The following is a 22,141-nucleotide window of genomic DNA, read 5'->3' as shown; positions in this document are numbered from 1 at the left end:
GAAGAGAACGAGCTTTAACGAATTAAATCAACTATTTATTGATAAAATATAATATATTAATATTATATAAAAATAAAATATAAAAATAATATGATTTAAAATTTTAATAATAATTTATATAAATTTTATAAAAATCAAAAAATTATTTTATATTTATATAAATATGACACTTGAGTTTTATTTAAAAAAAATATATAAATACATAATTTTTAATATGTTATATGATATAAATATATGAAACGATGTATTTATTCGTTACTAACTATGCCCAGGACAAAAACCTTTTGAGTCACCAAAGCAAAAAAAAAAAGTAGAAAAACATATGGTTATATCTCGTTGTGTAACTCAAATCACATGTATAAAAAACAAAAAGACAAAATACGTTATGAAATAAAAAAAAAAAAAGAAGATTAAGTCTATAGATATTATGTTATTTTTAATTTTTTATTTGGAAGTAGTATCAATTTTATTATTATTTTTTTATATTCATCCTTTTTGGTAATTCATCTCTTTTGAGTTCCACAATATTGACCCACTTTTGTTTCGAATATACATTATACACCGTCCGATTGCAAACGGTTGATGAATAGCCGTCAGATCAAAAACGGAGGGACCATCTAAATTACCCATTGTCCAGAAAAACCCTAAAAGGAGGGCTTAGGGCTGGTTCCTCTTTGCGCCAATCTTCCTCTCTCTGTTTCTCTCTAGTTAGCGTTGCAGCCGAAGGTGCTCCGTTGCTTTCCTTTCATTTCTTCTCCGCAATTTTCTTTTCTGATTGTTTTGAATCGCTTGACATTTTTGGTTTGTTTTTATATTGAAATTACAGGTAAGCCATGGTTAAGCATAACAATGTTGTGCCAAACGGCCATTTTAGGAAGCATTGGCAGAACTATGTGAAAACTTGGTTCAATCAGCCAGCAAGAAAGGCTAGAAGAAGAATTGGTGGGTTTTTTAGTTTCGGTTTTTTCTTTTTTGTTTTTGTAAAATAATGTTCGTTGAGTGGCTGAAATTGATGTGTGATTGTGGCTTTGGGTTTGCAGCCAGGCAAAAGAAGGCTGTAAAGATATTTCCAAGGCCAACTGCTGGACCTCTTCGCCCTATTGTCCATGGCCAGACGTTGAAGTACAACATGAAGTTGAGAGCTGGCAAGGGTTTCACTCTTGAAGAGCTTAAGGCATGTGCTTTTGTTTTCTCAAATTTTGGGTTATGTTTAGAAAGCCTTGATCTTTCACTCAGTAGTTGTAGCAACCTTGGTGTAGATTTGAAGAAATATTTTGGTGCTCTGCATGTGATTAAGTGATAAAGGTTAAATGTTATTAACACCCTCATTGACAGTTATGTAAAGGAAAAAGGAATAATGAATCATATTGGTGCTTTTATAAGTGTGTAGATGGATGCGTATAGCAGATATGTTAGATAATATGTGACTTCCCATCTTGTTGTAATTTGTATGTGGTTTTATTGAATGCGGCACTCAACTTCTTCTATGACCAGGCTGCCGGTATTTCGAAGAAACTTGCACCTACCATCGGTATTGCTGTTGATCACCGACGTAAGAATCGATCTCTTGAAGGTCTTCAAGCCAATGTTCAGAGGCTTAAGACTTATAAGGCCAAACTTGTTGTCTTCCCAAGACGTGCTCGCAAGTTTAAGGTATGACAAGGCCAAATTGTTAAATCCTTTATCTTCTTTGGTGTTTTTAATGTTGTTTGTTCTGTGTTCCCGTAGGCTGGTGATTCTACTGCTGAGGAGCTTGCAACGGCAACCCAAGTCCAAGGACCATACATGCCTATTTCTCGTGAGAAACCTTCTGTTGAGCTGGTGAAGGTCACAGAGGAGATGAAGTCATTCAAGGCCTATAACAAGCTTCGAGTTGAACGTATGAATAGGCGCCATATTGGTGCCAGATTGAAGAAGGCTGCTGACGCTGAGAAAGAAGACAAGAAGTAGGGTTGCTGTTTTGAGGACTGTATTTTGCCATTTGACTTGTTAGAAACATTAATTTTTTGTTCTCATATTATCAGTTGAGTTAGAACAGCTTTAGAAAACTTTGGTATTACGTTTGTAACCTGTTTTTTTGCATTTTATTAAACTGGTAAGTTTCTTGCAATTCCCTACCGTGGTATTGGCATTATGAAAATGTTGGTAAGTTGTAGATCCATGGATGCTCCTGAATCTTTGTCCTTATATTTGGGGAAAATGTCATAACCATGAACTTCAAATGCACCAAAGACAGCGTATAACTATTATGCTAATTTGAGGCAGCATGTAGGAGATGCACTGTTGAACTGTATCCATTGTTTACTTGAATCTTTTCGCAGCATGTTTTCTGGGATTCTAGATCAGAGAATATCAGACAAGTGTTCTTAAATTGACTTAAGAGTAGACAGCAAGAAAACAAAGTGCAAGACCTCAGTTTTTTCCCCTATTTTCCTCCATTTTCAGGCAAGCATATACTCTGAAAAGCTAAAATTACAAATGCTCTCCTTTTGTTCCTAGCATTGCAGTAGCACATCTGTTAAAATGCGACAATTCCGCTTTCTGGTCATCTTCTTTTGCTCCATTCTCCCTTTCCCTGTTAACACCCTGTAGTTGAACGCCGAGTTCATCCCCAAAGAGTTGCACATATCAGTTAGTATTCTCAAGCTTGGCTTAGAGCCATGGAGTCAAGTGGGAACTGTTTAAGATTGCTCAATTCAGTCGGATGCATTTCCATTCTAGCCACCCCTCTTCACTCACTGTGTTATGTAAATTCCTTCTAATTATATATTCCTTTATTTTCTCTTTTTTAGTTAAATTCAGTTCCAAGTTTTTAATGAATCTCCAAGGTTGAATCTAATTTGTTAGGGTGTTATTCGTTGCAGTTCATTATTGTCGCGTCTTTTGTTTTCATTTCTATTAGATGTCAGAATTATGGTTCAAATATAGATGCACCAAGGCTCATAGCTCCCAAAAAGTCCAATTAGCGAATTGATTATCAAGCTAAAAATAATAAATCGTGTCAACTACAACGTTGGTCCATATAAATATATATAGATATATATATGTATTTATTTATTTATTTATATCATAAACTCACCTTTCTATCTAGCTCCTTTTGACTCACTATCACTCCCTTCCTCAGCCTTATAACTATCCTCCCTTGTATCGATACCCTCAGTTTACCCCACAATCACCTTCCACCCTCTCCAATGAGCTACGGACTGGCTACACATACATCCGGATCCCCCCGGTAAATTTTCCTGAACATGGGTTCAGTCCACCTAGCATTTTCTCAAGTCCCCCTTAACATCAGCCGAGCCCACCAAAATATGTTCCCAGCCCCCCAAAGCATATGCTCCAGGGTCACAGTCTGGTGTTTGGTATGTTGCTAAGCCGACAGTGCCTGAGTCAACAACCCAAGCAGCCATGGATTATGCATGTGGTTCTGTTGCAGATTGCAAGACAATTCAGCCCAACGAGGCCTGCTTTCAACCCTATACATTGATCGCACATGCTTCATATGCTTTCGACAGCTACTGGCAAAATACAAAGGGGAGTGGTGGCACTTAGTGACTTTGGAGGAACTGCCATGCTTGTTACTGTTGGTCCCAGTAAGTTCGATTTAATATCATAATCTATACTTTCCAATATGCAAATAAAAATCTTAGAACAACTTAACTTTACAATATACACATTGCTCAATGTTAGTAACATTCTTGCAATGGAAATATGACAGGTTTTGACAAGTGCCAGTTCAGCTACAGTTGATTATCCAAGACAGAAAGAGCAATTTAAAAGACTGTTTAAGAGGAGTTAGAACCTGCACTTTTTTGTTAGATGTGATTCTATTTAGAGGTCGCAGTTCGGCTGTTGAACTACTTAGCTGGAAATTGTTGGCTTGTTTTCTTGCTCCTATGAAAAGGATAGAGTTTAAAGGATAGTATATTTTATATGATGTGTAACTTATCCTGGGTAATTTATGTTTTGTATGATATCATAATGTATAAACGAAAACCTACAATACTTTGAGATAGAAAATAATGTGAATACGGTACTCCATAGCCTTTTTTATAAGCTGTAGGACAGGGCAGTAGCAGTCGGCAATGATTTTGTTCAGGTGATATGGTACTCCATAAGTTTTTTGTATTTTTGGTTGGAAAAGATAAAGGCCAAATTCAGGGTGGAAGTGATTCTGCAATTCATGGAATGGAACCAACACTTATACAACACAAGAATGTCCCAAACGTCATTTCAATCAGTTTCTGGTCCCTTTTTCCACAACTCACAGGGTTTTGCAAACAGTTGAGGAACTGATCCAACAAAGGGTTTGAGGGGCCACTCTTTATTCCCTTCCACCTGAATGATTCTGATTAGTACAAAAAGTTATTGCTTCTCTGTACTTTGTGTGGTATGGTCTAATTCATGTGCTGGTATGATAGAAGTTTGAATTCAAACCTAATATTAGATGTACAAAAGAAAAAAAAAAGTGATCTCCTCGAAAAAACTGAGGCCAAAAATGGGATGTGTTTTAATTACTTTTACCTCACGAATTAAATAGGAATGTTCTTTGTGGAAATCAAGAACACGATATGATTGCAGAGATGAGAGCTTATCTTTCTTTCTTTTCCTTCTTTTCAAGCACGCGCACCGTTGTCTGAGGTCCAAAAAGTGTGAGAAAAACGATGTAATGATTGGTTAATTTGATTGAAATTAGTGACTTGATAGTTGGTCATTGCAAGTCTATTAACTGTTGAACCACAAGATTTGATCTTATCTGTCTCCTGCTTCTCTCTGCTCTGAAGTCTGAACATGTACAAATTGTCAAGGGGAATCAGCCATAGATTGTAGAAAACAGTGAAGCTGATTTTGACAAGGGAATATAGTGCTAAAACAATGAAGATCTTTGTGGGGTTACTCTAAATGTTCTGCTTTAATTCGATGGTCCATTATGCACCACTCTGTCGGAAATATGACAGTAGAATAAATCACCATCAATCTTTTTAGGCAACTAGACATTTACAGTAAGTGGAAAATTTTAGGCAAACAATAAGAAAAAAATCTGTTACCCTATGCTTGATATGGACAAATTCTTTGTACATTTCTGACCGACATGGCTCAGTGGTATTATCCAGGGCAGGGCTCTTGCTCTCGTTCGTGTAAATTACGTCGATGAAAAAAATCTGGGTGAGGTTTGTACTCATCTTGCAAAAGTTTTTTTAAGAAAATGGAATGGTGAAAGGATCACATCCAACCTGGGCGTCTCTATTAAGCCAATTGTATCCAATAATGGCTTCAACTGGGCACAACAAGTTAAAAATGTCCTCAATCAAGCACTCGGGTTCTCGAATCTCTTATCCTGTGAAGTTGAAAAGTCATGTAAAACAAATGTATTCGGGCCATTATCACTAGTTGATTGTGAAGTAAGCTTGAAAATTGGGTTTAGAATCGGACTAATGGAGTTCTTGAAGTCAATGAATGATGCCAAAGGCTATAATAAATTAGATGAAAAAGGCATTTGCAATGTTGATTGCCTTCTTTTTGTGTGCCTTTGCCATGATCTATATAAAGAGAGAATCATTCGAAAGAGTAGGTGAAAAGAAATTAAGCCATATAATTCCCACTCGGTAAGCTGAGAGGAGAGGAAGTTTGATGATGGAGAAGCATAAATTAGCCAATCTGATTATCCTGCTCCTGAACCTGGGAGCTTTGCTCACTTCTCTTGCTTGTCCCGAATGTCCTCACCCAACTCCTCCGCCAAACTGTCCACCTCCAAAGTTTCCACCCAAGCCTCCTTATGTACCCAAACCTCCCGTTGTCAAGCCTCCACCTTATGTACCCAAGCCTCCCTACGTGCCGGTGCCTAAGCCACCTTATGTGCCCAAACCTCCCGTCGTCAAACCCCCAACACCTTATTATCCAAAACCGCCAGTCATATCACCACCAATTCTGCCTCCTGTATATCCAAGTCCTCCTATTGTGAAGCCACCTCCAGAAGAGAAACCATGTCCTCCACCACCACCATACTTTCCATACCCACCACCTCCGGCAAAGCAAACATGCCCCATTGACACACTCAAACTGGGTGCATGTGTGGACGTGTTAGGTGGCCTAGTGCACATTGGTATAGGCACAAGCGCAAAGGACACATGTTGCCCCGTGCTTCAAGGGCTGTTGGACTTGGATGCTGCAATTTGTCTTTGCACCACAATCAAGGCCAAGCTCTTGAATATCAATATTCTATTACCAATTGCCCTTCAGGTCCTAATCGATTGTGGCAAGACTCCACCTGCAGGATTCCAATGTCCAGCATAAGGATAAGGTACCTTGTTTTTTGGTCATATGTCGAGGTTTTTGCTCTTACAAAGATTCATTAGCAAAACCATTACGATATCTCGCACTGACTAGGTGATTCCTTTTGATGGTTTCAGGTCGTGGACTCATGTATGGATCAGTTTGCAAGAGAATAACTTTTCTGAAAGGTTGAAGCAGAAATTATGTACAATAATTCCAATGAAGAATTGTGTTTTTAAGCTTTCTGTTCTGTTTTCAATTTGAGTGCTGATAATGTAAAATGTAATGTTGGGAAACATGTTTTTAATTTCGAAAGTAACTTTGTGTTGGACTCGAAGGTTCTACGTACGTGGTTGGGAAAATGACATGCATAAATCGTAATCATTCATACGGCGTCAACTGAAGTTAATCAAGATATATATGTATAATATATATATATATATATATATATATATATAGAGAGAGAGAGAGAGAGAGAGAGAGAGGTAATTAGATATGGGTGTATATGATGAAAGGATGAACTTTTTTTGAATATATTTAGTTTTTTTTATATTTTTAATAAATGATATTGAATAATAATTTTATATCCGTTTATTAAACGAATTAAATAAAAATAAAAATTTATTTGATTCATTTATATTTTTGAATAAATTTGTTTAAAATTTGTTTATTTATTATTAATTTATTATTTATTTGTTGTTCATTTACTATTTGTTTTTAATAATATTAATAAAATTATATTTTTATTTTTTATCTTAATTTTATTTTAAAGTTCGTTTATATTTGTTTAAAATTTATTTGTTTAAATTTATTTTATTATGATTTATTTATTATTCATGAATATATTTATTTATATATATCCATGAATAAATTCATTTAATTTAATTTTATCAAATGCGAATAATTTATTATTTAAATAAACAAACAGAATAATTTTTTTTACGAAACGAATTCAAATACCTATAAAATAAACGAATAAATTATATACATACGTTCATTCATTTATATTTAATTCATTGATAGTCTTATAATTAGTAGAAAACAACAAAAAGTGAGCGATGTTTTTAAAAGGATGCAACTGCAAGTAGCGATACATAGAATATTAGTTTAGGTGCGTGTCCATGGGTTCTTCAGGAAACAACTTGTTGACAACTTAAAATATTCACCACCAGTGCCTTCTTTTTTACGTGTATTTTAGCTTATCGTTACTTCAAGTCGATCACATATTTTTACGCTGGTATCACTTGGAGAAAATTCATAAACACACAGTATAGTAAGTCAAGGTGTCCCTGTTTTGCAAAATAAAAAATGTCCCACAATGTTTGTTCACAAATTGCTAGAAATTAAGCCAAATGACCTTGAAAGGAAGTTAATTTCAAATGATTCCAAATGCTTCAAATTTCCTTGATGATCTATGATCACTATTATAAAAATTATACAGAGTAAAATCAATTATCTTGCTTGAATGTACAAAATATTAAGCAAAATAATGGAGATATATAGAATATTATGAAAAACATAAACATGAAAAGAAACTTGAAATTCACCAAAATTCCATGTTTTTTGCATTTGAAGACCATTTTTAAATCAGAGGTAAAAAGAAAAAGAAAATAATAGTGATAATACCCTTAGGGTTCTTTGGAGGCGATAAAATTAATTTCGGTAAAATTAAAAACGATAACAAAAGTTAATGTAATTATGATTTTAAAAAAAATTCCCATCAAACCTTTCAAGTCCAATAAAAATTTTGTGCTGTGTTTGATTAAACTCACCTTATTGGTTTTAGCATTTGTATTTTACTAAAGGTTTTAAAATCTTAATTACACCTCATTAGAGGGAAGATATTTTATCTTAGTTCATAATTCAACTAACTACATGCATAAAAAATATTGATTTGGATAGTTCATGCAAACATATTAGGAGATAATATCTAATAAATATGAGATTCAAATTTAATACTTATAATTTCTTCTCTATTCTCAATCTCTTTTATAATTTTTTTTTTTCAAAAATATAATTAAAGAGCTAATTGGGTTTCACTTCACTTGGGGCTTATTATGGCCCAGGTTAAGCAAGACCAAACCCATTCCATCTCATGTCCAAAACTATGAAACATTAGTAAAATAAAGTCCAACTCCAAATATAGCCCAAAACATTCATGGTATAACTTGTCCAATCTATCCAAATGAAAACATGAGGTATTGGAGAAGAGAAAATGGATTTTTTTAAATGAAAATTTAAAAAATAGAAAATAATTTCTAAATTTAGGAAATTTTAATTATTGATATTTTAATAGTAAACTTATATCATGAAATTGTTTAACATATTATGAAAAATTCAATTCTGAGTAGATTTTAAATATTTTTTCGATACCTATTGTATTTATAATATTATAAAGATTTAATAAGAGTAATTATAAAAGGAATTATATAAAAGATTCTTTTTGATGGATAACGTACTTTTAAATGGAAATATAAACACTAACCTAAGAGAAAAAAAAAAAAAAAAGGATAAAGAGTATAGGTGACGGAATCCGACTATGGGGAATTGGAAGGAGAATCTCCCAAACTATTGCGCGACGAAACCTCCGTCGTAATAACTTTGTTGGACTCCGAAAGCAAATGTGTGCCGATTGGCGTGCCCACACTCATCATAACCCATGATTTTGATCCCATACTATGTCTCCTTTTATCCTCTCTGCCCTGCCCTGACTTGGCTTATTGACTTTTTGGACCATTGCCTTAAATTCCAAACCCAATTCCTTTTTCTCTTCGTATTTTTCTCTTACCAAATAAAAAATATGGTGAAAAAAAAAAATTTTTCCTTCCATATTATTAGGAGCATTTTATGGTTCGAGGGACAAGGTAGATATTTTATTTTAGAATGTAAGCCATTAGTCAGAAGGGGGCTGCTGGTGTAGAGTTTTGATTCTAGGATTTATTTGGAAAGATAAAAAATATAAACGATTAGAGATAAAGGTAAAATGTGTTTTTAATGTTTGCATTCTAACACGTAAATAAAAAAAAAAATCAGGTCGAAAATGAAATGGAAAAGAGAGAAAATAAGTAAGTTCAACTTGTTTTAATGGTGATTGAATTTTTATATTAACTCAATTCGAGATATATATATATATATTTTAAGTTTTTTTTTTTTTTTTTTAAACATTAATTTGAATCTCGAAACATAAATATTAAAAAAAATCCAACTTTTATTATTAACTGATCTCTCATCTTATGATTTCAAATTTCTATTCTTATAAATCGATACTAACGCATATTATTTGTTTTTTTTCTTACCAAACACATTATATAATAAAGGAAAACGTCATTATTTATTATAGTTTATTATATTGATTCTGGCCTGCATCTGCCGGCGTTGGATTTTGTACTTTTATACTTAGGTATATTTTAATTATGGGGTAAAAAGTTAGGGATTGGGGAGCCAAAATAATGGGTGATGGGCATTGATGAATAAGCAGACATGCGAGAAAAGGAATGCTTTTGCCAAACCCAGTTACAATCTTTCCCATCAAATGATACCCTCGCCAAATTAACTTTGATGTGCCTCATGTGCCCATGTGCACTGCTCTCCTCCTCTTTGTCTTTTTTTTTGTTTGTAAAATTTATTGCTTTAATATAAAATTCTGCTAGTGATCCACTTAATAATATTATAGGCATTCAAATTTAAAATTTAAATTTATTAAATATTATTTTTAAAAAATAATTATATAAATAAATTAATTTCAATTTCGAAATCTAGGGCATATCACTCTTTTTTGAAGTTCAAATATTGTAAATTAATTTGCATGTTGATCTTAAAATAAAAGATCAACCTTGGGTGAGATTGGGTCCTTTTGACTGCTACTCTTGTTAGCATGTAGTGTTTGTTAAAGAGCATGCATCTGGTAACAAGCTTTTATCTTTCTAATGCCATCTTCAAAAGCTAAGATTTCACAAGCAAAAGTTAGGGGAAGTCAATTTGAATTGAGCTCCAAAATTTACGTTAGAAACTTAATGATGAAATCTTAGCTTTATTCAAATTTGAATTGAAATTTTAAATTTCGGAAAGTAAAAGGAGTTAATTTGTTACAATTATTATTTAAAAACGAAATCCATATTTTGATCAAATATTCAAAATACATGAGTTTAGAGATAATAACGGTTTAAACAACGTTAGAATCAATTTGATTTTTTTTTTAAATAATGTATAGTATTATAAATTTTTAAAATTTGATCTAAATTTAAATTCATTTTCTTTTAAAATTGAACTAAACAAAATTTTATTAGTTTGGTTTAATTTATCTAAAATTTTTATTTTTATATTATTTTAATAAAATTTTTAATATATTTAAATAGATTTATATATAAAATAATTATTTTTATTTTATAAAAATGTAAAAAAATATATAAAAACTAATAAAAATATATCATTCAATTTAGTTTTTTTTTTCACATTTTAATTTAAAATTTGATCAAAATATAATATATATAATATCTAATTTTGATCCAAACCAAATAAAAAAATCAATTTAAATCAAACTAAACACCATAATTTTGAATCAAATTTTTATTTTTTTTAATTTTTTTCTTAATCCATACATTAGTTCATTTTATAATTTCAAAAAAAAAAAAAAAAAGAGTATGTACTACATTTTGTTTATGCGCGGCTTAAAAAGGAGAATCCAAGAATCGAAGTGCGAGGATAAATAAAAAGGCAAAGCTAAAAGAGGGAAAATATACATCAAAATCATCAAAAATAGATTATGGGTCAAAGGCTGCTCTAAAAGTAACATATGTAAGAATGTTTTTCAATCCGTACGATGATTTGGCCAATCTGACTAATTCCAACCACAAATTTTGGAACAAAAACAAATAGAAATTTATCCTTCTCTGACTCCCTCTCCCCCTTCTCTACTGTCATTTTCCTTCTCCGCTCACTTACTTTCATTATTATTACCTTGTCCTCCTTTTTTTTTTTTTTTCATTTTTTGAATTAAATTATTACATTGATCTCTCTAATTTTATATATTTATATCATATAAAATATTAAAATTTATATATTAATATTATATTTTACATAAAAATTACATGTAATAAATTATATTAATAAAAATATAAAATATATCTTTTTATTTTATAAAATTTATATATAATTATTATTAAAATTTTAAATTAATTATTTTTATATTTTTATTTATATCAAATTTTATTATTATATTATATTTTAAATTATTAAATTTAAATCAGATAGATTCAACTTCGAGTATAAAATATTCTCTTCATTAATAAAATCACGTACACCGCCTTTCTCTCTTCCACTGTCTTTACTTCAAAGCATTTGTATCTTTTTTTAGATTGTTTTGTTCTTGATTCAGCTACGTTGCAGCATTTCGTTTATGGCTTACCATAACCAAGCACAAGTTTTTCTTCTTCTTTTTGTGCTGCTTTGTATCAATGAGGCTGTTTTATCATTTCAGCACCGACCCAAGATCTGCACCGTTGATCTGGCAGCATTATCAAGCATTAGAGACAGCTTGACGGACATTCCAGGCTCAAGATTCTTCTCCACTTGGGATTTCAACGCACCAGATCCTTGTTCATCGTTCACCGGCGTCACCTGCTCTTTTGAAAATCGAGTCACCATTCTCTCGCTCGGCACTGGCCTCTCCGACTCACCTGGCCTCGCTGGTTCACTCTCCCCTGCTCTTTCCAACCTTACCGAACTAACCCAACTCGTCCTCTTTCCTGGTCTTGTCACCGGTCCTATCCCTCCCCAACTGGGCCAGCTCACTCGTCTCCGAGTCATTTCCATGACCAACAACCGCTTAACAGGACCCATCCCAACCTCCTTTTCTACTCTCCCATACTTACACACTCTCGATCTGAGTTCAAACCAACTCACCGGGTCAATCCCACCAGGTCTTACAAAGCTTCCATTTTTAAAAGTTATGATATTGAGTTCAAACGAGTTAACAGGTGAGTTACCCAGGACTGTGTCGGCGCAGCTATTACACTTGGATTTGAAGAAGAACCACATCAGTGGACCGTTGCCAAGGTTGCCGTCAACTCTACGTTACTTGTCAGTGTCGGGGAACTCAATGTGGGGTCCACTCAACGGCCTGGAATCACTAACCGAGTTAGTATATCTCGACGTTAGTATGAACAAATTCAGTGGGCCCATCCCAAGTTCACTCTTCATGAACCCCACCCTCTCTTCACTGTTTCTGCAAAGGAACAATTTATCGGGTGGGCTCCCATCAATCAAGATGGACCCCACGATTCAATCCTACGGCGAGGGATCCATCGTGGACTTGAGCCACAACTTCATCACGGGTGAAATAACCGCGTTGTTCGCCGGAGTCGAGACTCTGTTCTTGAACAATAACCATCTGATTGGATCAGTCCCTGAGGAGTACGTTAAGAGCGTCTACAATGGCACCACCAAAACACTGTATTTACAACATAATTATTTATCAGGATTCCCATTACCTCAAGGTTCGGCTTTACCGGACACGGTGTCGTTATGCTTGTCCTACAATTGCATGGTGCCGCCGGTTGGGATATCCGCCTGCCCGGCCAGTGCAGGACTGCAGCCGTCGAGGCCGGAATCGCAATGTTCAGCATTCAGCCATCATAGCTCCATGGACTAAGGTCAGATAAGGTCGATCACATTCACATTACTATTACTAATATTACCGTTACATTATCATTGTTATATGGTAACAGAGTGTGTTTATGTCTTGGGCTTCGTGTTTATATTAGGACAGGTTTTAGGTAGTGGCCGCCTGCCTTGTCTTGTTGCTCATAGGTTTTTTGGTTTCTTATTATTGAATGTATTAATGGTTTACGTGAAACATGTGAAAGTGAATGAGGAAGGTGGTGTATATTATATTATGTAAAATATTAATAATTTATATATTTATATTATATTTTATATAAAAATTATGTATTATAATTTATGTTGATATAAAAATATAAAAAATATTTTTAATTTTATTAAATTTATTTATAATTTTTATTAAATTTTAAATTTTAAATTTTATTATTTTTATATTTTTTATTCATATTATATTTATTATTTTTATGTTATATCATCGAATTTTCAAATTTAAATTAAATAATAAATGATGAAGCGATTGATGATTGTCACGCTTGGAATAGTCACATTTGTGGTCCACACGTGCTTCTTTATTCACGCATGCGAATGCGATCCCACTTCTTAAGTTCTTTCTCTTCTCTGTTAATGTGGTCTACACCTGCCACGTAATGTGTTGGGCACCTCCATTCATTTTTTTTTTTTTTACTTTTAAGTTTAAAAATAAAAACGTTAATTTGAAAGGAATTTTCAAAAATACTTCACCAGCAACGCTAAAATAGGCCTTATTATTCTTTTAGACCTGAAAGTTTTTGTCCTATCAATTTTTGTTTAAAATGGGAGTTTGGAGTTTTTTTTTATTATTATTATAGTTTGAGAATAAAAAAAAATTATACATATTAAATTTTAAATTTATTAAATATTATTTTTAAAAAATCGATTAATGAATTGATTATTTTTTAAATTAATTGATATATTATTAAAGTTAATACTTAAAATTTATGAATTTAAAAAAATTTATATGTTTAATATTCTCTTCAATTAAATAAATAATAAAAAAAAAATTTAATAGTAGATTAAAAACTTAAAATTTTTTTTAATTAACCATCATCATTTATTTTTATTCAATCAAGAACTTAACTAAATAAAAATAAATATTTTAAATTTTAATTAAATAAAAATAAATAGTTAAAAAATTAGTAACTTGAATAATTGTTTAATTTTTGTTTTAGGACTTTTTATATGCTTAAGCCTATTCAACGCGTACGGTGACTGAATGAGAAGCCACAAATATAGTAATATATTAGAATTATGACGGAGGTGGGGTGCAGTAGCATTGATGGACATCTTCATCCTTCTTCCCAGCAGCACGAAAATCAGATCTACGGCAGATGAAATAATTAGCTCCAAAGCCAGCAGTGATATTGTCATCTCCTGTACTAAACTATGGATTTGTCGTTGAGTGACCCTGTGTCGTGTACTTCTGTCGTGTACTTCTGTATCCACTGCAGATGAAATCAAGGTAATGCATATTTATAGGGGTTGTGGAGAATTAAAAAGCAATGAGCTTGGTAGCCTTTATTTTTGGTAAAAAACCAATGTTTCTTCAACAAATTATTTCACTTGGAAATTCAGGTGCTATAGGCATGGTCCATGTACGTTAAGTTAAATTTGATAATTTATATATTTATATTACATAAAATATTAATAATTTGTATATTTATATCATATTTTATATAAAAATTATATGTTATAATTTATATTGATATAAAAAATAATTTTTTATTTTATTAAATATATTTATAATTTTTGTTAAAATTTTAAAACATATCATCTTTTTGTTTTTTATTTATATTGCTTTCATATTATATCATGATATCGTATTTTAAATTATCAAATCTATGTATAGATGATAAATAATATTTCATTTTTTTAATCAATTCCAAAGAAATTTTGTATATCATATGGACAGTCTAATTCCAACAAAATTTACAAACACCTATAATCATTAATCATCTATCCAAAAAGTGCCAAAATGGTAAATAAGAAAATTTATAAGGAAATTAGTATCCGAGTGATGAACCACTTTGCCAAATTATTGATTTGGTGGTGATGTGAATTGTGAAATATCATAATTAAGGGTGAGAAAAAAAAATTTAAAAATAGATTTGAAATTGTAGTGTTCGGTTCAATTCAAATCGATTTTTTTTATTCAGTTTGAATCAAATTCAAATATTAAATATATATATTAGGTTCGGATTAGATTTCAGATCGAGAGGTAAAAAAAAAAAATCAAATCAAACGAATTATATACTTTTCTTAGTTTATATATATTTTTAAAATTTTTATAAAATAAAAATAAAAATTTGATATCAAAATATACTTAAATATATTAAATTTTTATATTAAAATAATATATAAAAATTAAAAAAATAATAAATTAATAAATTAAATCGAAACCGATAAAATTTAATTCAATTCGATTCGGATCGAATAAATATTCAATTCAAATTCAAATTAAATTTTAAATTTTTATAATATTATATAATATAAAAAAATTAAATAAAATTCGATCCAAATCGAATCAAATTTGATCTAAATTGAATCATTATCATCCCTAATTAAAATTAATACCAATTGTCTTTGTCTAGTTAAAAGCAGATGATCACCACTTGATAAGGCATCAATGAAAATGAAAGCACAACAGGAAGAAAATGAGGGAGGGATGAAGAGAAAGAGAAAGCTAACGACTGATAATGGCACGAGCAGTTACGTGCATGCTTGTAGTTTATGGACATGTCTTTGCAACTCTCATCACTGCTCCTTTTGCAGTTCTATTGGAAAGGTAATTTCTATTTCTTTTAATAATTGCTTCAACTTATAAGTTATGAATTCTTTATTTATCTTTTTCGATGAGTACTTTGATCACTGTTTTTAAAAAAATTATATATATTTTTAAATTTTGATGATAGTTTTACAATTACTCTTTTTAAATAATTAAGTTCATTTATACATTTTATTGGTGTCGAGTTTGAACGTGAAGATATTTTTGAAAAGATGAAAAAAAGAAAAGAGCAATTAGATGTAAAAACAAGAAGTGATTTTTACATTTGTATTTTGATGTGTAAATTAAAAATTAATATAAAAAATAAAAAAAATAAATGATAAATACAAGATAAAACTTCGAATGATAATGCTTAAATATCTATATTTATAGATGAAAAATAAGAAATCAAATAATATAGCATTAAATATTGTTAACAAAAAATTTTAAAGATTAAAAATAACATATTATTAATACAAACAGTCAAAAGTGAAGACATTACTCGTCTAAACTTTTTTAAATTTGTAACATTCATATGCCAAGTTCAATGACATATAGTTGATCCAAAAGATAATCGGTACATAAATAATTTATGCTTGATGCGTAATTAATGTGTAAAATTTATATATTATCAATAAATTAAATAATATTATTTTATTAATAAATAAATATTAATCTTAAAAATAAATATCATATAAAAATTAATATTTTTTAAAATTTATTCATTAATAAAATAATATTAATAGATTTATTGAGTACATTAAATATAAACTTGTATGTTTACATTTTACTATTTTATGATTGAGTCAAATCTCGGTCTACATGTTTTGTTTATGAGATAATTTTTTTAAAATGAAAATAAATTCAGTAAGAACAAAGGTTAGAATCATTAAATAAAATCCGTTACCATTTTGTTTATATATGGTAATATTATTTCATTAAATGTAATTATTAATAAGCTAATTTAGGTATTGAAAAGAGTTTGGGCCCATTGTATTGTATACATCCAAAAAAGGGTAAAACAAAAAACAGGAAAATAAATCGATTCATTAAAAAAAAAAAAAAAAGACAAGAAGAAACAAGAGAGTGCTTCTAGAGTTCCAGTTTTGCGCCGGATTCCCCCGTTTACACTGTTTTGGTGGGAAAAGAGAAAAAAAAAATGGAGATGGAGCAGCTGCTGAGTATGGGGTTCCCAAGTGAATTAGCAGCAGAAGCCCTGGCTGCGACCGGCGGCAAATCCACCCTCAAAGCCACTGAATGGATTCTTTCCCACAAACCTTCCAACCCTAAGCCCAACCCCAGCCTCTCTCCTCCTCCTTTCCAACCCAAACTTGACCGCTTCTTTCATCTTCACACCAAACCTTCCAATTCTCCTCCATCTCCTGAACCCACATCCACACCTCCAAGCATCCGAGTTTTACCCCAACAAGACCAAGACCAAGATTCCACCATCCCATCTCCTCTCCTTAACAAACGTCAAAAGTTGCAACATCCCAAACCAATCGTTCAGCAAGACAAAATCGACAAAATCCATGAGCCTTTGTCGGAACGGATGCGTCCTCGTACTGTTTTCGAAGTGGTTGGTCAAGAACACATTCTGGGTAACAATTCTCTTCTCCGTTCTGCTATTGACCGTAACAGAATCCCTTCTATTGTTTTCTGGGGTCCACCTGGTACTGGTAAGACTTCTATTGCTAAATCCATTGTTAATTCTGCTCAAGAACGGTCTTTGTATCGATTTGTTTCTTTATCTGCTGTTACTTGTGGGGTTAAGGATGTTAGAGATGCTGTTGATGAAGCTAGGAAAATGAGGGATAAGCATAATAAGAGGACTGTGCTTTTTGTTGATGAGGTTCATAGGTTTAATAAATCACAACAGGATTCGTTCTTGCCTGTGATTGAAGATGGAAGTATTGTGTTCATGGGGGCGACAACGGAGAATCCCTCGTTTCATTTGATTACACCATTGTTGTCTAGGTGTAGGGTTCTTACATTGAATCCTTTAAAACCACATCATGTTGAAACTCTTTTGAAGAGAGCAGTTAATGACAGAGAGAAGGGGTTGTCACGGAGCGTAGGGATGAGGGTTGATGTTAAGGTTGATGCTGTTGAATTTTTGTCTATGAATTGTGATGGTGATGCTCGAGTCGCTTTGAATGCTTTAGAAATTTCTGCCACAACAGCAGCTGCCCGAGTGGCTGATAATCGACTAAAAGGTATAGGAGTAGAGCCAGATAGGGATTTGGAAAACGAGATTGGTTCATTTGAAGCGGTTGTTACAGTGGATGATGCTAAGGAGGCACTCCAGTGCAAGCATCTGGCATATGACAAAGCAGGGGAAGAGCATTACAATTTGATCAGTGCACTTCACAAGTCAATGCGAGGAAGTGATGCAGATGCTGCAATTTATTGGTTGGCAAGAATGCTGGAAGGAGGTGAAGAGCCCCTTTACATTGCACGCAGACTAATAAGGTTTGCCAGTGAGGATGTTGGGATGGCTGATCCATTAGCCCTAAATCAGGCTGTTTCCTGCTATCAAGCTTGTCATTTCTTGGGGATGCCCGAGTCTGATGTGATTCTTGCTCAATGTGTTACTTACTTGGCTTTGGCTCCTAAATCTATTGCTGTGTATCGAGCCATTGGATCTGCACAGAAGGTTGTTAGGGAATCTGTCGGACAGAATGAGGGAGTGCCACTTCATTTAAGGAATGCACCAACCAAGCTAATGAAAGAACTTGGATACGGGAAGGATTATATATATCCCCCAGATAATCCGTCTTCATCAACTCAGTCATACCTGCCACCTTCACTTCTAGGATACAAGTTCCTTGATTGGCCAAGTGGAAATTCAACACAACAATAAGATTCATGTCATCACTTTTTGAGGAATTGTCAAAGGAGGAAGTTTCCTTGATTGGCCATCAAAGTTTTTGTGGATATGCCGTTCTATGATAAATCTCTCTCTCAACGAGCCGAATGTATAGTTTTTATGGTCAAGCTACTTTTGGGAACCAATGGGAAATCTCAAAATGATACAAAGAAACTCTAAGCAGTAAGTATCAGATCAATTCCTTAGGATTGATTCAGGCATCTGATAGTTTCCACTCTTCACTTCCCTCTTCTGCTTTCTGTATTTCAAACAAAGAAACCGGCCTCTCATTATCAATTACAGTTACAGCTTCTTGGTCACATATCACACTGAACATATAAGCAGGAACTTACATGATCATATTCTCATCGTGCAGATAAAGGGAGAGAAACAAGAATACTTTAAATTTTACCTCCTGTCTTCAGTCCAAATGTTGTACCTAGATCATAGATCTTTCATTAACAAATCAAATGTAGTTTAAATGTCTGGTTTAGCGAAATCTAAGATTTCCAACCTCTCTAGTTTAGGTATAGCTCGATTCAACAGCAAGTTGAATTCTACATAGCGGCCCCTTCACAACTGTTGTCATGCCTTGTGACTCATTAAATGGTGTGTCCTTCCTTTTCTCTAGAATGGGAATATATGCAGGAACCACAGAATTCGCACATTCTGCAAATCAATTGTAAATCAAACTGAAGTCCAATGGAATTGATATTTGTGGGGGGAACGCCAAAAGAACGTTAGTCTTAACATTAGTAAGCATGTAAAAGAACAATTGTAAATGCACATGCACATGTTCATGCGCTGGCAATAGAAACATTAGTCTCCGATTGATGTACTAATCTATACTGATATGTAAAAGGAACAGATGTTGGAATAAGAAGGTTCTGTTCAAGTACTCGAATTTCTTCAAATTTCTTTTGATAAGATCGATATTTGACTTTCTCAAAGTGAAAGTAAGGAAGAAAGAAGAAAAGCCCACCTTACTGAGTGGAAGTGCTTGACATCCTCCTCAAAGATGTACGCTGGAGTCAAATCAGTTCCACCACCAAGCCACCATTGCCTAAGTGCTCCAGGAGCATCTGCACGTTTTCAAGACGAGGCAACAACTAAACGAATGCCAGTTTACTTGCGTCAAAACACCAAAAAGACTAATGCAATGCATGATCACAAAGTATCAAGAAAGCAACGGATGGAAAACTAAGGCCATTGAAAAACTTCCACCAAGAAACTATCCCTCTTTTGTTTATAAAGGGAACACATGAAAGCTTCTTATTCTTATATATATATATATATATATAACATGTATGATTAATTTTTTAAATATAGTACAATAGGATATATGACAAATTTTTAATTCTTAAAATGAAAAAAAAGGAAAACAAATAGGGATGAATTACATATAAATCCATGGTTAAGTAATTTTTTTTTTTATGAATATACATATATGAAAACGATACACCGGAGAGCTGCTGATGACATGACATGACTTCCAAATAGAGTGCCCAACTCTATAGTTTTATCCTTTTGATCAATGAAATGTACAGCTAGAAGGAGCAAAACCCAACTTGCTATTCTTCAGATCAAATTCCCACAAATGATTTTGCTGCAAAATATTACCAATCACGGTTGTTCCAGGCCAACCAGTCGAGGCAAAGCCAAGGCACTTCACCCCATCATCAGCATCGATGACATAACTCTTCACTGGCGGCGCCAACTTAGCTCCATCAGCAAAATGGATTGCAAGTTTTGGAATCATCGACTCCTTGAACCCTGCATCACTAAAACAATAGTCTGGCCCCAAGTTCAACTCCAGTTTCTCAAATTTGCTTAAAGGAGCCTGGAAAGCAGCAATGACTTTATCAAACACAGGTTTCACCAGGAATGTTAAGCTTGCACCTGAGTCCATGATAACCCCACCATCACCCCTAACATCCCATACATCTGATGGGATATCCAGCATTTTACCATCTACTGAGATACCAGAAACATTTACAGCATAATATGGATTTATTATTCCAAGGATCAACTCTGTGTGTTGCATGTTTGGCAATGGAGAAATAGAAACTTCACCGAAGACAAGAAAGTTAACGAGATTACTTGGGCTCAAATGATCAACCAAGCAGTATGAAAACTTGTGTCCAAACTGCTTTGCTGCTTTCACTGCAAATGAGTAGCGGTCGAAACCTAACCCCATTACCCCGTCGATGTCATGGAAGTTCCCCCTTATTGTCTCGCTACACCCGACCATTACGTCCGTCACTTTTATCTTTTCGCCGCCGCTGAGGCGGACTTTAACAGTATCATTGCCAAAGATTCCGACCACTCTTGTGCCATCTGCGTATCTAGGAATAAGCGTAAAGCTTAATTAGTAATGAAGCGTTAATCTGGTAGAAAATGACTCCAATATTATATTTAAGTTCTAACATTATAGAAATATTTTCAAGTTTTATTTAGATCTAATCTCTTTCTCGAATCATTCTATCTCGAAACATTGGTAGAATTTTGAATGGATTATATATGCAGGGCAATAATTTTGAGGAGAATATAACAGCTTATAATAGAAAGGAATTAAAGGTGATTTAGATCTACCTGTAATCATAGCCACAAGGAGCCATTGGCGTAGGACAGTGGGCCAAAGAGAAAGATCGGAAGAGATCAATTTTGCAAACGTCGGAGGAGCATGGAATTGGCTTAAAGGTACGTGATTTGTTTGCTTGAAAAATCCTCTCATCAAGAATGGTCCTTTCCCTGGAACAATTTTTGCACTTATATTTGCATTTCATCCATGTAAGACTGCTTCCTGTATCAGCAATCATGATAAACTTCTTGGGAGGGCTCCCCACCCTGAAGGAAACAAAATATTGGCCTGTCCCTATATCAGCAGCTGATCGCATTGGGAGCTCCACCAAATTGATTTTATAAGTAGTCGCCATCATAACCTCGACATTCTTCCTTCTAGGGCCTATCCTTTGTGAAATTGTATGCAGCCTGGCATTGTCGCCATGCATGAGCTGTTTTATGCGTTCCCTTTGACTGCTTGGGGGTCCAAGGGTCGTTCCGGGATCTTCCCCGAGCTCAGGTGAATGCCTGTGAATCAGATTGAACCGAACGTGTTCATTGGGTCGTCGAAGTGTGATGCCGGAAGAATGAACATGAAGGAAGGAACAATGGTTGAAAAACAGTAGTAACAATGAAAGGAAGACGAGGATGATGGACCTCTCCATCTTGGAAGGGAAACCAAGCACCGGTGGAACAAAAATGGTTTTCAGATAAAAGATTGGGAAAAAAAAATGGAAAAGAGAAACTAACAATGGACTAGAGTGATTTAAGCCGCAGTTGAAGAGATTCATACACGTGTTAATGTCTAATATTAGAAAGCAGTGGGGATAAACAATGTCTGTTGATAAATTTCCTCAAACAAAAAACATCCTTGTCCTATCCTACACCATTGATGTATAACTATAACCCTTACTTGTTGGAAGATCATCGAATCTCAAAAAAAAAAAAAAAGATTAATTCAGAAATGCCTGAATAAGAATGATTAATTCTCTATCCAAGACTTGGATAAACATTTACCA

At 33.2% G+C, this 22,141-nt stretch overlaps 4 protein-coding genes and 1 pseudogene across 5 annotated transcripts; 4 read left to right on the top strand and 1 right to left on the bottom strand.

The window, feature by feature from the left end:
* Positions 1-589: 589 nt before the first annotated feature.
* Positions 590-2,110, top strand: LOC111283472 (large ribosomal subunit protein eL13y). Its single transcript, XM_022872056.2, has 5 exons — positions 590-726; positions 827-942; positions 1,041-1,174; positions 1,495-1,653; positions 1,729-2,110. The coding sequence occupies exons 2-5, from the start codon at positions 834-836 to the stop codon at positions 1,948-1,950; spliced, it is 624 nt and encodes a 207-aa protein (XP_022727791.2). The 5' UTR covers positions 590-726; positions 827-833; the 3' UTR covers positions 1,951-2,110.
* A 413-nt stretch (positions 2,111-2,523) lies between these two features.
* Positions 2,524-3,880, top strand: LOC149519826 (uncharacterized; annotated as a pseudogene). Its single transcript, XR_016337554.1, has 4 exons — positions 2,524-2,588; positions 2,865-2,916; positions 3,037-3,593; positions 3,719-3,880. The product of XR_016337554.1 is annotated as an uncharacterized LOC149519826 (transcript).
* Positions 3,881-5,556: 1,676 nt separating this feature from the next.
* Positions 5,557-6,604, top strand: LOC111283704 (uncharacterized). Its single transcript, XM_022872295.2, has 2 exons — positions 5,557-6,301; positions 6,411-6,604. Exon 1 carries the CDS (start codon positions 5,632-5,634, stop codon positions 6,292-6,294), a length of 663 nt encoding a protein of 220 aa, XP_022728030.2. The 5' UTR covers positions 5,557-5,631; the 3' UTR covers positions 6,295-6,301; positions 6,411-6,604.
* A 4,941-nt stretch (positions 6,605-11,545) lies between these two features.
* LOC111283859 (uncharacterized) lies at positions 11,546-14,454 on the top strand. Its single transcript, XM_022872495.2, has 2 exons — positions 11,546-12,933; positions 14,100-14,454. The coding sequence occupies exon 1, from the start codon at positions 11,669-11,671 to the stop codon at positions 12,920-12,922; it is 1,254 nt and encodes a 417-aa protein (XP_022728230.2). The 5' UTR covers positions 11,546-11,668; the 3' UTR covers positions 12,923-12,933; positions 14,100-14,454.
* A 4,652-nt stretch (positions 14,455-19,106) lies between these two features.
* Positions 19,107-22,011, bottom strand: LOC111283371 (aspartic proteinase NANA, chloroplast-like). The gene is made up of 4 exons (XM_022871866.2): positions 21,153-22,011; positions 20,181-20,905; positions 19,543-19,642; positions 19,107-19,229 (listed from the first exon to the last, which is right to left on the bottom strand). Exons 1-4 carry the CDS (start codon positions 21,911-21,913, stop codon positions 19,163-19,165), a joined length of 1,653 nt encoding a protein of 550 aa, XP_022727601.2. The 5' UTR covers positions 21,914-22,011; the 3' UTR covers positions 19,107-19,162.
* Positions 22,012-22,141: the final 130 nt, after the last annotated feature.

Source organism: Durio zibethinus, chromosome 3, assembly GCF_047325235.1.
Source record: "Durio zibethinus cultivar Kanyao isolate XHJ-2024 chromosome 3, ASM4732523v1, whole genome shotgun sequence".
NCBI classification, from domain to species: Eukaryota; Viridiplantae; Streptophyta; class Magnoliopsida; order Malvales; family Malvaceae; genus Durio; species Durio zibethinus.
The sequence above is the reverse complement of the archived record's forward strand: the minus strand, read 5'-3'. Positions and strand labels throughout refer to the sequence as shown.

Excerpts from the sequence above, each read along its gene's own strand:
- LOC111283472 (XM_022872056.2), top strand. The coding sequence starts at position 834 with ATGGTTAAGCATAACAATGTTGTGCCAAACGGCCATTTTAGGAAGCAT. Across the intron at positions 943-1,040 it reads AAAGGCTAGAAGAAGAATTG|CCAGGCAAAAGAAGGCTGTA; the intron begins GTGGGTTTTTTA and ends TTGGGTTTGCAG. Across the intron at positions 1,175-1,494 it reads TCACTCTTGAAGAGCTTAAG|GCTGCCGGTATTTCGAAGAA; the intron begins GCATGTGCTTTT and ends TTCTATGACCAG.
- LOC111283371 (XM_022871866.2), bottom strand. The coding sequence starts at position 21,913 with ATGAATCTCTTCAACTGCGGCTTAAATCACTCTAGTCCATTGTTAGTT. Across the intron at positions 19,643-20,180 it reads GCCTGGAACAACCGTGATTG|ATGCTCCTGGAGCACTTAGG; the intron begins GTAATATTTTGC and ends GAAAACGTGCAG. Across the intron at positions 19,230-19,542 it reads AAGCACTTCCACTCAGTAAG|AATGTGCGAATTCTGTGGTT; the intron begins GTGGGCTTTTCT and ends ATTGATTTGCAG.
- LOC111283704 (XM_022872295.2), top strand. The coding sequence starts at position 5,632 with ATGATGGAGAAGCATAAATTAGCCAATCTGATTATCCTGCTCCTGAAC.
- LOC111283859 (XM_022872495.2), top strand. The coding sequence starts at position 11,669 with ATGGCTTACCATAACCAAGCACAAGTTTTTCTTCTTCTTTTTGTGCTG.